This window comes from Grammomys surdaster, unplaced genomic scaffold (genome assembly GCF_004785775.1).
Source record: "Grammomys surdaster isolate TR1022 unplaced genomic scaffold, NIH_TR_1.0 126187, whole genome shotgun sequence".
Taxonomy (NCBI): domain Eukaryota; kingdom Metazoa; phylum Chordata; class Mammalia; order Rodentia; family Muridae; genus Grammomys; species Grammomys surdaster.
The window spans coordinates 4,844,921-4,860,603 of record NW_021620993.1 but is presented as its reverse complement, the minus strand read 5'-3'; the positions used below and the strand labels follow the sequence as shown (position 1 = coordinate 4,860,603).

The 15,683-nt window shown below is 47.8% G+C and overlaps 1 protein-coding gene across 1 annotated transcript in view; it reads left to right on the top strand.

The window, feature by feature from the left end:
• Rgs12 (regulator of G protein signaling 12) overlaps positions 1 to 15,683 on the top strand; it is a 97,125-nt gene that overhangs the window by 44,960 nt on the left and 36,482 nt on the right. The window contains exon 4 of the mRNA XM_028758196.1: positions 7,872 to 7,893. Within this exon, the coding sequence (XP_028614029.1) occupies positions 7,872 to 7,893 (22 nt within the window). The remainder of the gene's footprint in view (positions 1 to 7,871; positions 7,894 to 15,683) is intronic.

Here is a 15,683-nt window from a genome sequence, read left to right as displayed (position 1 = left end):
CCTTTGCCACATATGTTCTGGACTGCATGGACACTAGATGTATTAGTTCTGGGCACTGGTGTGAACTACTGAGGAGAGGATAAAACCTGAGGCCAAAATAAATATGAGTTATCATAGAAAAGTGGCATTTCCAATCCGCTGACACCCTTCCAGCCCCTCCCTTCTCCTGGGTGGTCTGTTGGGAGTAGCATTAGTGTCTGAAAGCATTTAAGGCTTCTTGTGGAGTGAGGGGGCAGTCAGCACAGCCACAAGTGGGGTATCATCCTTCTTTCTTCCTCAGGCGTCAGATGTCAGGACCAGCAGGGAGGGCCGTGTAGTCATCATTGTGGGAGAGAGGCCATTAGCTTGTATTAGGGTATGCCTAATATTTGAAAATAAAAACTGGTCCTGTTAAGAACGTAAGTGACTTTTCTTTCAGGGTTAGTGTGGAAGACCCACAGTCTCTTTGGGGTGGTGGGTAGGGCTGTGGTGTGTAACCTGTGCAGACTCCTGCTGGGAGCTCTGTTGGCTATAGTTGGGACATGAGGGGAAGTAAATGAATAGCATGGAAGATGTGAGTAGTCAAGGGGACTTGGGCTGTGTGGCATACAGGGTGGCTCAGATTCCAGTGTCCAGAGTGCCCGCTGCCTCTCTGTTTCTGTGTCCAGAACCTTCTGCCTTGTTCTCATACTGCATGTCCTATGTGAGAGGAGACTAGGGGTTTGTGAGGCCTGTGGCTGGCAGCTGCAGAGCTGCCAGGATGGGTGTGATGAGTACAGCCAGGCTTGTGGCAGCTGGGGGACGTGAGGAAGGCAGGTAGTCTAGCTTCTGGTGATGTGTTTGAGGTTGCCTCTGCCTGGCTCTTGTTGAGCCTTTGTGGGCTGAGCTTCAAGAATATGGTGGAATCTACCCCCCCACACACACATACCTCTTGAGTTTCTCTTTTAGCCAAATTAAATTCCTTTGCTCATCTCTCATGGACTACCTACTGTATAGCTCTGAAATGATGTACTGACCAGGGCTGGGCCTGGTAGACCCACAGTGTTCTGCACATCAGGGTGAAGCTGGTCAGTTGCTTGTGGGATTGAAAAAGCTAGGAAACAAGGAACAGCTAGTGCTTAAAGCATGACCATTGTCACCTATAGGCTCATCACGTTCACACGAACAACTTACTTGCATTAGAAATTTAAGCAATCCAAGCCTTTTATGTGGGCACACATGGTTAAGTATGCATTGACATAGTTTCCTAGCAGTAGAAGGTGAAATAAAACGTGTGAAGCTGCCTTAAGTATAGTTGAAAGAGCACTGTTGACATGGGTCCAGACTGTGGCCTGGCATGGCCCACTAACACTTCAGTCACAAGAATATGCTTCTGCAAAGTCACAGCCCCTCCACCATGTGACGTGATGTTCCTAACTCTGTCTTTGTCAACAGGCTTTGTTTCAGACCTTAAAAACAAGTCATCATCACATTGCCAACCTCTACAGCCTTCATTGCCTCCCTGGGCCACAGAACCCTGAGTATCTCGGAGCTCCATTAGACTTGATTCATTTCCCACCCCTATATCTGCTCCCTCAGCTCAGGAAAAGCTAGCCTCTGTCCTCTGACTCAGGCCCAGACAATCTGATCCTTCACATGAGCAGCTGTGAACTTGACCTTCAGACTGGTAGCCAAGATCACATGGCCTCACCTCCCCTTGCTCTTACCTTACTTTGAGTACTGATCCCATGCTCAGAGTCTGTGAGCCTTTGTCAGCTCTATGGTCAGGGAGTTCCCTGAAGGACTATGTGGGTTGGGTTTTTGTATTCAGTTTCGTAAGGAGTGCCCGGCACCTCAGGCACAGGTGGTCAGCCATGGCTGTGTGTGAGTCTGAACATTCTTGGCATGTGTTTCCCTACACACTGCCCATCCTGCTTGTGCCTCACAATTACCGGAGCCCAGGGTGGTGCCTAGACACAGCGGGGGGCTGCTGGGAGAGGGATGGAGGTTTGCCTGCCTTCCAGTAGGGGGCACCAGGACAGAGGGCTGGGAGATGCTCCCATTGAGTACCTCGACAGGAGACCATTTCAGTCAGACGTGACACTGAGTGTGGGGTACTTGCCATGTGGCACCTTGTCACACAACGCATGTGAGGACTGGGTGTGTCTCAGTGTCCTGAGGCTTCACAGCAGTGGAAGGAACGTAGATGTGAGGCTCTGTGAGAGATGTTCCCCTTAGTTTCCCTGATCCCCATATCTTTTGAGTGTATTAAAAACATAAAAGTTCCTAACAATCTCAATCTTCTCCTCTCTCCATCCCTGCCTGCCTCCCTCTCCACTGTTCCAAATGCCCTCCACATACCAAATCTTTTTCTCCCTGAGGTACTGTTTGTTGAATAGCTCTAAACAGAAATATTGAGAACATTCCCCACTGCCTTGACGTCTGCTTTGGTTCTTGGATCACAAAAGTTCTTTCTTGTCGATTTCTAGGAGTGCACCTGATATGTGCTCCTTCTACCTTGCTCTAGGACATTTTCTCCAGCTGTCCCTTTATTTAAAAAAAATTACTGTGTTGTGTTTATGCAAGTATGTACTGTGTATGAGCCCATAAGGAGAACTGGTAGGCTTCAAGCTGTAGCTACAAATACTATGTTTTTTTTTTTTAAGATTTATTTATTTATTATATATGAATACACTGTAGCTGTCTTCAGACACACCAGAAGAGGGCCTCAGATTTCATTACAGATGGTTGTGAGCCACCATGTGGTTGCTGGGATTTGAACTCAGGACCTCTGGAAGTGCAGTCAGTGCTCTTAACCACTGAGCCATCTCTCCAGCCCTACAAATACTATGTTAAGATGCCAAGTCAGGAGTATAACCCATCCCTCTGCTGGGGCTCCTTGGAGGTCTGTGGAGCAACCCTTTTGACTCCACAGCCAAAGAATCCCAGAGCAGGCAAGACATGGTTAGGTGTCGAGACATGACCAGAGGGTACCAAGGGGAAGGGCATCCAGAGGAGGTGCCAGTGTACCTAAACCCAGATAATAGAGCTTACCAGGTGAGACTGTTGTGTCATCTGGGGCACAGCTCCACACTGGGTTAGAACATGCAGCCAGCAGGGAAGGATTGGCTCCTTCTTGGTGGCCACTAGCAGTCCTGTGTGGGAGGTTCAGGACCTGTGAACCCAGATGTACACATGCCCACACGCAGATGTTCACATACACATAATACACCGTTCCAATCTGATCTCTGCTGCTTTGATAAAACATCCCAACCAAAAGCAACGTAGGAGAGAAAAGGGTTTGTTTCAGCTTATACTTCAGTGGCAGTCCACTACTAAAGGAACCCGAGCCAGGAACTCCTTGTAGTAGTGGCAGTAATGGCAATGGAAGCAAAAGGAAAAGACAGTGGGAGAATTTTTGCTAGCCATGTACCCAGGGGGGATTAATAACCGAGGTATGTGAGAAACTCGAACAGCTCAGTAACAAGAAGAAAAATTCAAAACAAAACAGTTTTATTTACAAGCTGGGTATATTAGCCCAGCCTTTGATTCCAACACTCTAAAGGCAGAGACAGAAACAAGCAAAATCTCTGTGAGCTTGAGACTGGTCTGGTCTACATAGTGTGTTCCAGGCCAGCCAGGGCTGCATAGTGAGACTCTGTCTCAAAAAAAAAAAAAAAAAAAAAAAAGGAAAGAAAGAAATCCTTCTTGCAGTATGACAGAAGGGCTGGTTTTCTGAGTACAACGTGCAGACCATGTCACATGTGCCCTTCATCAGAGAGGTGCAAACACAGTATTGTGCTACCTCACACCTGCCCTTACAATGTTAAAGGGCAAAGATTGGAGCCAGAGTGGGAAAACCGACATCCTGGCTCCCTGTTGGTGGGATGGCTCTCAGTGCAGCCAATGTATAAACAGTGTAGAGTTTCCTTGGAAACTTAAGTCTGAGACACAGCACCCCTGCTATGTCCATTGCAGCATTATTCACACAGTCAAGACACAGCAATAAGCCGACTACCTGCTGGTGCCCAGTGAGTGATGCATGAAGAAAATGGAGTATATGATGGCTGCATGTTCTGCCTTCCACATAGAGCAGAGCATCTTATGCTGATTGACGTATGTCAGACAGAAAGAGGGAATCCTCCATGGTCTCCCTGGCATGGCAGAATCTTAAAGGCCAAGGTCTTGAAGCAGAGTAGAGCAGTGACTGCCAGGGCTAGAGGTGGTGGGGGCAGAGAGACATCAGATCAGTGAAGTGCTACAAACCCAGGGATGCCCATGCTCATTGATGTGGGCCCACACTTGGGTGTTTAAGAGTAGATTCCCACACAGATACCTTGTAAGGTGAGGATATGCTATCTTGGTTATAGTTAACATGCTGTAGTATGTAATCAAAACACTATGCTGTATACTTCAGATATACATGCATGGTCTTTACCTGTAGAAGAAAGCTGCAGCCACTGTCCTACAGGGGCAATTGACTGGTGTCAGTCCTTTATGGAGTTTGTCTTTTCACATGTTTTACAATGAAAATGACATGGCTGTGACAGTACTGTGGAAACAACTTGCATTGTTTGTGGTGGCACTGATGATGGGCATTCAGTTTCTCACCACAGGTGACTGTGCTACTCACAGTTAGCCCAGTGTCCTCCTTCACATGCCCTCAGGAGTGTGAGGTACACCTCTGGTTATTCTGGCTCCTCCTGATCTCCCTCCTTCAGGAACACAGGCCAGCCCAATCAGGTCCTGGCAGCACAGTCTGACTGCTGTGCTGAGCCCATGCTATGAGTGCTCCGTCCCTCTACTGCCTCGGGAGATCAATGATCTGGAAATTACAATATAAAAAGTCACATTGAACTGCAGGTGACTGGCTTAGCGCTGTGCCATCATCATTTGGAACTGTTACTAATCTCAAGGAAACAGGGAATGAGTTGGGGATTCCTGCCTCTTCCCCTTTCCCTCCTCATTCTCCCTTTATACTCAGCGCCCCAAATACCACTGCTTTCCTTCCTCTTTCCATGGCACCATTCATTTCTCTATGGTTTCATGGTTGTTTGCCACTGTCGAGACATTTCTAGTATGTGAAACTGATGATGTTTCTACTGACTCCTCTTAAAAATGATTCATTTATTTGTATTTTATATGTATGAGTATTTGTCTGTATGTGTATGTCTGTGTACCACATGTGTGCCTTTTGCCTGTGGAGATCAGAAGATACCCTGAAATTGAAGTTACAGATGGTTGTAAACTACTTTGTGGGTCCTGGGTATTTAACCCTGATCCTCTGGAAAAGCAGCCAGTGCTTTTCAAACTGCTAAGCCATTACTCCAGCTCATGTCTCTCCTGCCTCTTGCCTGTAGACCTCTCTTGTCTATGACAGAGTTTGTGTTGGACATAAAAGGGCTCCTGAAGGTGGGGGCCACACTGCTGCCTCCCAGAGTGCTGTATCCTGTGTCTGCCACAAGGCAGCCTACTTACAAACTGTGCCAAATGAATGGAGCATCCCAGATGAGAGAGAGTGGGTGACAGCACTGTGACCAGGCTCACTCAGGGCTGCTCCACTAGTAGCCATGGCTTTTACTAACTGCTCCCAATCCCCTGCCTATCTCATCTTTCACGAGGGCTCTGGCTTTGTAACAGTAGTATATTAAAAAGCACACTTGTCTCTGTACTGCCTTTTGCTCACAAATTTAAAACTGTTTTAAAATTTGAAAGTTTACTTTCGCAAAAAGGTATCCCTTGAACTTAGCCTAGTGCATTGTCAAACAAATGCTGTACTGTGCTCATCCCCACCTGCCTTTCCACTCACTGTCTTTTCAGTGTCTGTATTTGGCTTCCAGGCCTTTCTCTATTCCTAAGCCTCTGGGCTTCCCTATCTGTGGCTTCTATTGTGTGTTGAAGTTTCCTGGTATTTGTCCAGTCTGCTATGATTCGAGAGCCTGTGTTTGTCTTGAGTGACACAAGATGATACCTTGTTGAGGTTTATACTCTTAAGATTGACAGGATTTCTGAATGTTTACAATAGCATGGATCTTCCTCACAGTCCCTAGGAGGAGCTGGCTTTGGTACCTTTCAGCCTCACACTGTGGGAGCAGATGACTTGCCATGACAAGTGCTGTAAAAGGCTAGTGTACAGGATGGTTGCATACTGCTTGTCGATGCCAAACAAAGTGAACGTTAAGTGGCTATGGGGCTGAAGAGGTGGCTTGGCACTTAGGAACAGTGGCTGCTCTTCTAGAGGACACAGGTTCTATACCCAGCATCCTCAAAGTAGATTACAGTTGTCTGTAACTCCAGTTCCAGAGTTGCAGACAATCTGATGCCCTCTTCTGGCCTATGAGGGCACCAATCACACATGTGGTCACAGACATACAGGCAGGCAAAATGACCATATACATAAATTAAAATTTTTAGTCAATTGGGTACACCTTGTTGGTGACTAGGGACCCTGGATTTCCTAGACCTGGTTTTTTATGGGTCCAGACACCATCACAGGTTGTAGTAGTCATATTCAGAAGTAACTCTCCATGTGTCATGACAGGTCATGGGTGGAGTCTAGCCGGCAAGGTTAATCAGTTGAGTTTTTCAGCATGTATCATACCAGGGAGGTGATAATGACCCTTCAATATCAGCCAAGGTGGATGGAGATGTGGGGTGTAGAGTCAGACAGGAAGTGCACAAATCCAGTAGCCCTGATAGATTGTAAGCATATGTTCTTTGACTTCCCTGGGGAGAGTAGATAGTTTATGGCCATTGGTTCTAGCTGTTCCTGTTGACTATCACCAGAGAATCTGTTGGACCCACCTGATTAGATTTTTTTTTAACTACATACCTAGGGGAGACCCAGATCTAATGATGAGCCATGCTTTGCTCACTCTGGCTGCCTGTACCTTAGAGGCCCTGTTGAGCTGACACCTGAGTGCTATGGCAAAAAGTGGTAGACAAAAACGGGAGACAAAGCCTGGGTATGAGCACGGGAAGCTTGAGGGCCAGCTACAGCCCAGGCCACTGGAGGGAGGTTTTCTTGGCATGCTGCAGACATAAAAGCAATGGCACTGGATCTACTGGTCATCACATGCCTTTTCTGAGCCACCTTGGTACTCTGCTGTCCTGCCTGCTCTCAGAGAGAGACCATGCTATGGCCAGGACCCTAGCCACAGGCTATGCTGGCTCCTCCATACTCCACCTACTGAGTTTCTCTGCTGCCCCTGGGACACCCGCCTCCTCTTCCAGCTTCCTTTTCCTGCTGGCCCCAGCCTGGGCCATCTACCACCTGCCTGACCAATAGCAAGTGTCCAAATGAGCCTAGGCTGAGCTCTCTCGGAGAACTGTTGACAGCTTTATTCCCAGAGCCTTCCTGCCCAGCAGTTCTTAGTATTCCCCCAACCCACTACACGCAAAAAACTTTTTCTGTCCAACCCCTACGCCATTCCCAGGGCCTGTGGTGGCCACTCTCCCCCTTTGGGTGTGTGTGTGGTTAGAGATACACACACTTCCTATCCTCCTTCTCACAGCCTAGATACCTCTCTGGGATAGGAGTAACACTGGTGGGTACACTGGGCCTGAGCTGAACAGTGTCTGTACTGGCAAGCCCCTGCCCTACAGGGTGCCCTCACTGGAGATCAGCTGTTATCACAGGGCTGTTAATAAGACTTTGATGTCAGACATGCTGGGATTTGTTCTTTTCAAGTGAAAATGACGGCAACTTCCTCTTACTGGGAGTCACCAGCTGGGGCGGAGTTGGAGCCCCAAGGCTTGACTCACTGTCTGCTTCTCACAGTGCCTACCTGGGTAGCTGGGAGCTTCCCAGGACCTTTGAGCTGTGTTCTCTCTCCATGGAGGAAGTGAAGTACTGATCCCTCAATCTTGTCATGAGATGTAATTAACTCATGTCTCTCTCTTTTTTCTTTCAGTCTGCAACTGTGTCTGATGGTGGTAAGTCATATATATTTTATTATTTTTATTGCCATTTTCAAATTATAAAAATATATTTGCCATTTGATATGGTCAGGAAAGATGTTTTCTTTGCCTTTCCCTTGTGGAAGTGTTTTAGTTGGAGTTGGGCTAAGGGATTTTCTTGGTGGCCTAGGCATGTGTTTTTCTAACATAGCAATAGAGACTCTGTGGTAGCTAGCACAGGCAGTATGCTGGGCTGCAGTGCACGCTCCTGCACGCCTGTGATCAACAAGCAAAAACATGCTTGCTGATCCCTTGTACAACCAGCTTCCAAACAAGCACGTTCAGATCTCAAAGCACTGACTGAATTTGGGCCATTCTTGAAGTTTCCTTTTAAGAAAAGCATAGTAGATAAACTGTGTGCGGGACGAAGAAGAATCCAACCCTTTCTTTTGTCTTTAAGGAATTTTGTGTACAGGATTCTTTTAGTGGGACTGACCAGGAAGGGAACTCACTAGCTAGGTCTCACTCTATTTCTCTGACATCATCCCTGGTTTTCATTCAGTGATTTAAAAAAACAAAACCAAAAAACTGTCTAAAACTATTTGGAGAGTATCATGTAGACACTCCTCATGCCTGTAGTATTCAGGGAACGTAGTGTAGTTTCTATAAGCTCCTGTTGGCTCTCCTCATAATTGCCCACCTTATGCTGGTGCTTGTCTCCCACAGGAAGGTGCAGGGAGAGCCTCTGGCATTAGGAAGGAGTAGGGCCCAGTAGTTCTGTTGGGGTCACCCTGTGGGAATGGAGGGAAATCCAGCTTGAATTACAAACCTGCTCATGCGGGAATGCAGACCACAGGGGGCCTGGGCACGAGTATTAGAAGCATATATTTTAGAATAAAAGGAGTTATATTTCCTGTGTTATGTACAATAATGATCATGTCATTTAATCTGTCTAAAGCTAGAAGCAGGAAAAGCTTCTTTAATGCTAGAAAAGACGCAGGCCATGCAGCCAAGCCTGGGTGAAAAGCACAGGCTTACAGCCTTGGTTCCCATTCCTCTCTGCTGGCAGAGGATGTTTATTCTTGTGGGAAATTCATATATTTGAGAGGCTTCCATTATTCATCAGTTTAATAATATATAATATTTTTATTGACATCCCAAGTTTCTTATTTGTTGTTAGGAGTTGGGAAAACCACCCCCTTCCTATTCCCCAAGATCTTATCAAGTTGTCCCTATAGGTTTCAGAAGCTCCCTTCTGAGGGTGGGAAGCCCCTGGCTCCCAGCCCCCACTGTGCCTTTCTGAGGAAGTAGTGTCCTAGCTAGGTGATTCCCCTGGCCCTGGGGGCTTTCCGCCCTCTGTCCCCTCCTCCCCCACCTCAGATCTCAGGGCTGTGTCCTGTCCTTTCAAGGTGGGCCTGCTATGGCAGGAGACAAGGAATTTCAGCAACCAAGCTAGACAGCCAGGTATGTTTTATTTAGTCACTTTCATCCTTTTAGTATTTTTCTAATTTAAGTTTCTTTTCTGATTATAAGATTAAAATGAAGACTCTATGGCTCAGTCTGTGTGTTAGTTCCAGGAGGCTAGCATCATGTGCCATCGTTACATTGGTACTGAAGTGGTATGACTATCACTCTAGTTGAGGTCCCTGGGGCTCAGACCTGAAAGAGAGCCTTTGCCTCTCATCCTACTGATTCAGCTAAGGCCTTCCCTTTCCCACAGGCACCAGGAGCTCTTCCCTGCCCCTCCTCAAGCCCCATGCTGTGCTCAGGCACCTGTGGAGAAGGGCTAGGCAGAAGCTCAAATGTTTCCACATAGAGATAGTTTATAGACTTTTGTCGGTAGTAGACAGGTTCCCACATGGAGCCTGGAAACCACAGAACTCCACTGCTTCTGTGGAAAACATGTGCTCCCAGTGCAGGCAGGGTGAAGGACCAGCTTAACTCTGTGCCCAGTTAGGGCTACAGCTGCCACCTCATCCAGCCTGGGCTATGGTTATTAGGAAATCTAGTACTCTTTGGAAGTGTCCGGAATCCAGCTAACCATGCCCTTGACATGCATTGACTCCTTTGCTGTCATTCCAGGTCACATATAACATTTGATAACATGTGTTCCTACCATGTAATCTCATGCTGTTTTAAGGAAGTTGGGTGGTGCCGCTTATGACTTCTCTTGCTCAGCGGGAAAGGGCTTAAGGCCACTACTGCACCACAGTCTTTGTGTTGGCCTGTGGAGGACAAACTGTACCTAGGACGGCAGATCCTGCTTAGAGAAGGGGTATCCTTAGCATTCAGAGACTTCCTAATGATCCACTTTGTTGAAAACCTGTCCAAACAGAAAATAAGGTTAACCTGGAAGGTTGAAAATGTGCAAACCAGGTGTGGGCTTGGGATGTAGCTCATGGCTAGAGCCCTTACCTAGCATGCTTGAGCCCAGGGATTTTATCTCAACCTGAGGAAGTAAAAGGGAAGGTAGGGGTGAGAGAGAAGGAAAAAGAGGGGAGGGGGCATGAATAAGAGAGTCCCACTGTTGACGCTAGTGCTGGAAGGAGCCTTCTACCCAGATACAGGCATGGCTTTCACACCAGTGCGCTCCCACAGTGCTCCACCTCTGCATCACCTCTGTGCTCCCCTGGATCTCCCGCTGTACTCCTTTGCTCTCAGAAGGGCGCACCACTTTCTGCTGCTTGGGGACATTAAGTGTGCCTTTCCTTCGACAAGTTCAGCAGTTCTGGTGTGAGGCGCATACTGACTACAGGCAGACCAGACTGTTAGAGACGTTACTGCCAGTTCTAGCGTGCAGACAGCTTGAAGTCCCTGGGAGCAGGGTGTTTAACAGAGCTTAGAGAAGAGTCTGTGAAAAGTATGAGAAGGAACCAGGGCCACCACCAGGGTGATCTTGTCACAAAGACAATAAGTAGCTTCCTGTGGCCTCCTGCTGGGCCGGGGACAGAGCCCCATCCTTTCTATGGAAAGATTCGCCCCGCCTCTGGTTATTCCTGTGCCTCACTAAGCTAAACAGATATGAGATTCTTTGAACCAACTCCTGGAATTGCCTTCTGATCTTTGTGTGTGTGGGGTGGGGATGGGGTAGGGGGGAGGGAAGACAGAGGGAAAGAGTTAAAGTATGCCATAGAAGTATATTGGAGTGGGAGAAATTAGGACCATCATCACCCTGGCATAGTCAGAGTGTAGCAGTGTGACATCAGTGCCTGGGTGTGGCTTTGGGAACAGTGTAACACCTAAGTTCTCTATACTGTCCAACCTCACCTCTGCTCTCCTGCAGGCTTGTTAGTCCTGGAACCTGCCATTCCCCATGTCCTCCTGTCAGACCCTTCAACTCTGTACCTCCCCTGCACATTCATCGACCTTCATGTAGATTCTGCCTCCTCTGGCCTTGCAGTGACCTCCCTCCCCTCCCTCACTGTGCCTGCCCTCTGCAGTCTCTCATAGGGCAGTAGCTGTGGTACGCTTACATCCAACTTGGACCCCCTTTATCTGAGCAGAGTGCATTGTTGTCCCAGACTACCCTCCAGCATACCAGGTCTCTCGGCCTCCCACTGTACTCTGGAGGAAGGAACTTGAAGGAACAGAGTATCCAGCCAAGGCTATCCTTAGCTTACTGGGCCCCATGGGTGCAGGGCTGTAAGTGCTAGACACTGTGCTAGGCTGGGCCCTATAGGTCCTTGACTGCACTCTAGGCTGACCTAACACTTGCCTGGGTGCTGGTCTAGGGCCCTAGGCCAGTCCCTAGACTCTGTCCTGGAGACATGAGCAAATTTGATGGGGACTAGCATGGCTGCTGAGAATGATGGGGGCACCTTTGCTCCATGTTTCTGTCTCTTGTGACCTGTGCTAGGTGCCTGTGGGATTTGCTAGGTCTGCTTAGCCTCCCTCCTTCAGAAGCACCAGCAGATCCTCCCTGAGGAGGCTGCTGTGCCCCATGGTTGGGGGACTGTGGGAACTGGCCCCGAGGAAACTGCTAGGCTCTCTCAGCCTTCTCATTCCTGTTAGTTTTTACTGTCTCCAGCTTTGGAGGGCTGCCTAACTTCTCAGACAACTGTGAAAAACTTGCCCTTACCTTTTGGTGTTCTGAGAGTGACCTTGCCCTTCTGCCCCTTACCCTCCTCATGTTCAGCCTCACCCTAAGCCGTGGAATGAAGATTTGAGGTCCAGGGCTGCACTCAGGGAACCCATTTTCCCATCCTGTCTGGCAGCTTTGTCTTCGGTCCAGCCTGCTAGCTTCTTCTGTCCTACAGACATGGATGGCCTGTGACATGGATGACGCTGCTCAGTGGTGAAGGGCTGTTGTTACCAATAGAACTTGGAGTTAGGTCACATTCACTTTCAGCATATGGAGCACTGCAATTGTGAAGATTCTTAGCAGGTGAATCCATCGTCTATAAAATTACAGGAGACGAGGGAAGTGAAAAGCCCCAGTGGAACCTCGGCCACTGTGTAGCATGTCTGTGGCTCATGGTGCTACAGCCTGGTCGCTACTTTTCAAAACTGCTCATGAACTAGCGGACAGGAATGCTAATCTGTAGCACGTGGAGTGAGAGCAGGTGTTTTAACCAGAGCCTTTTATTTGGCTCAGTAGTTCACATTTTTTATGGCTTTTTTGGATTTAAAACTCAAATGCCAGTCAGACTATAGACTGTTGGGGAAGCAGGCAGACTTGGTTTCTGCCAAGATGCCTCCCAACACACTCATTTCTTTCTAGTTTTACAAGACATTTGGAAAGAGTTTTTATTAGTAACTATGTTGTGATTTTTTTTCAAGCAAAGTTCAAAAGTAATAAAGCCAGTGACTCCTTCTCCTCCTCCCTCCCACCTTCCCTCCTCCCTCTCTTCTCCATGTGTGAACTGTGGGTGTATTGGCTTCAGAACTTGTCTCTAGAATGGAGGTCCCCTTGGTTCCCCTTCTGTCTTCAGAGGCTCACCTATGGTGGCTATGCACCCTCCCCTAACCAAGGGCATGTATTCGTTAGATTCGTAAAGAACAAGACTCAACGGAACTGAGCCTGTGTGGGTCAGCCTGAGGCAGAGAAGCAGTATGAGCCTGGCTCTGAGACCTAAGAGGGTAGAGTCAAAGACGTGATGCCCAGGTCCTTCTTGTTTGTGTCCCAAAACTCTGTCTTGGGGAGCTGACATAGTGTGGTCACTTGCAAAAGCCTTTGCTATACATGCCTGTGGCTTGTGCTCTGTTATACTTTGATAAAGTGCTGTGTCAGGCTGCTGCTTTCCCTGCCATCCCCCTTAGCTCTATAGATCTTTTGGCTGGAGAGCTGCTTAACAGGAAAAGACATGAACGTCTTAAATCCTCACATGTGAGGATCTTTACAGGCTTGAGTAGGAAGGAACGACAAAGAGCAGTCTTTCTGTGATGGCACAACAAGGGGACTGACTCTCCGGATCAGTGTGGCACTTCCTGGGAACGTTGCTAAGAGATGTGGCGAGGGAGGAATGCAGTTGTCCCAGAGTTATTTTCCTGTGTGCTCTGCAGTACCAGTTTCTGTGTCAGTTGACCAAGGTGTTTTCCAACCTTGGCATATGAAGGATACCCCTCCTGAAAGAGTCTTTATGTTCATGGCTTGATGGAGTCCTTCCAGGGATTCCTGCAAAAACTGGTTGGATCTGGAACTTCCCCAGACTTATGCAAGGGCTGGCAGTCTTCATGCTGTAGCTCCAAACCATTCCCTGCAACCTCCTGGGGCTTCATCTTGAGCATGAGTTGCTTAGAATAAATAGTGAAGTATTTCCGGTGGTCCCCAGCTTCCTCCCCACCAATTGTGTCAGGACTGCACACTCTAACTCCTTGGGTTTCTCTAGTTCTAATCTGTCTCTTCAGCTCAATGAAGTGTCTCTTATGGGGACCCTTCTCTTCTGTAGTTCCCAATATGTCTCCTAGCAAATAGGGTGATCTAAGCATGTCTATTCTTGATGGCTTTCCTATCAGGAATGACAGTCTTAGGGTGACAGTGGTCCAGCTTCCAAGGGTCATTGCTACATGCATTTAGTGTCATTTTCTAGTGTTAAGTGGTAGTAGGGATCCAGCCACGGCCAGCCCATCACAACCAACATTGTGGTTACAATGCTTTCACTTTCTAGTTCTGGACCATGATGTAAAAAGTTTAAAATAAAATCTGAGCTCAATATAAAGAGCTCCCACGGCTTCCCATCCCACAGGATGAGCACTGCCTTATGATCATGAAGGGCCAGGTCTCATCCCCAGCATGCCTGGAGTATCCTGTATCCCACTCATTCCAGGCATGGGAGGTAACCAGTTCCTCTTTCATTCAGAGCTTGTGCCTCATTCTGGAATCCAGCAAGTCCTGCCTTCCTGGCCATCCCGTTACTTTCTCTGCCTTTAGAAAGCATTAAGTCATGAGAAGTCAGAGCATCATGATAAAGTGGTAGTGTGGCCTGACCTCTGCAGAACCTGTCTTCTGAGATATCACTGTCCTAGCTGCACTCTGGTGGATCTTAGTGTCCTACCCAGCTCTCCAGGGAGCAGTGTGGAGCTCCTGAAAGTGTTCTGCACACTGTAGAATATTTGGGCTTACTTCCTTGGAGGAAGTTCTGAGTCTGTTAGCTTTGTGTGATGTGACACCCAAGGGTATCCTTAGAGAAGACATGCAGCAATGCTTAGCCATACAGGTTTCAGTGTATCTAGCCCTCATCTCAGCCTGGCAGTGGTGATTCGGGTACTGTGTTGTTCCTCTGCATTTGGGATCCAGACCTAGAGGGCAGGGACCTGCAAGGTCTCAAGGCTGGTGAGGAGGACTATCCCCACCATGCTACAGACTGGTGGAGAGTCAGCACCATTTGCTCAGAGATGTCTTTGTTCTCAGGGCCCTGGGCAGACATGTAGACAGGACATAGGCACTCCCTGAGGCACTTCCCTAACTCTGAACATGATCAAAGTTAGCTAGGTAACACAGTATTATGCTTATTGTGTATCTAGTGACTTCATCTGCTATGGTTTGAGACATAGGTGGAACATAATGCTTTAGTAACATGGGCTTTTTGGTGAGCCATACACAAAAGGGATTGGGGGCCACTCAGAGACAGCATATTTCTGGGACAATTTACCACATCCTGTGAGAAGGAAGGCTTTTATGTAAATGTTTTAAAACAAAATCTAAGACTCATGACCTAATGATGGCTTTCCTGCCTTTAAAAAAGGCATCCTTTCAAGTTAGTTGACATTAATGGAACTATAGTGATTGATGCCAGTGATCTTTATAACATACTGGAGGCACCGGAGGGGGGGGGGATGGGGGCGGTGCTCATTCTTGGAGGAATCATCTTTTGAGCCTCTGCCTGGCTCCCAGGACACATTGTTCCTGCCACCTTCATTTTGGACTGATGTCTCATCCCTGCTATGTCATCAGTTGAAAGTGAAAGCACACAGGCCCTGGTTCACTGTCTCCACTCTACCTGGTCACATGCAGGCCATGTGTGCCCAGCATAGCAGCCTCTTTTCTTATGGATACAGCTCCCCATGTGTTTGGTCCATTTGAATTAGCACACTTGAACATGTAAGCAGCATCTAAGAAGGACTGCCAACAGCAGAGGCCCAGAGTACTCACCTTCCTGGAAACTGTGTTGTGTTATGGGAGCATTTCCAGAAAGTGCTTCTCACAGCTCACAGCAGAACTTGCTTCAGGTGCCTGAGGTGAGTTTTGGTTACAACTTTTCAAGTAATGAAAACTTTTTATTGAAAAGTAACGTAGACACTACAAAGTACATACACACACACACACACACACACACACACAGAGAGAGAGAGAGAGAGAGAGAGAGAGAGAGAGAGAGAGAGAGAGA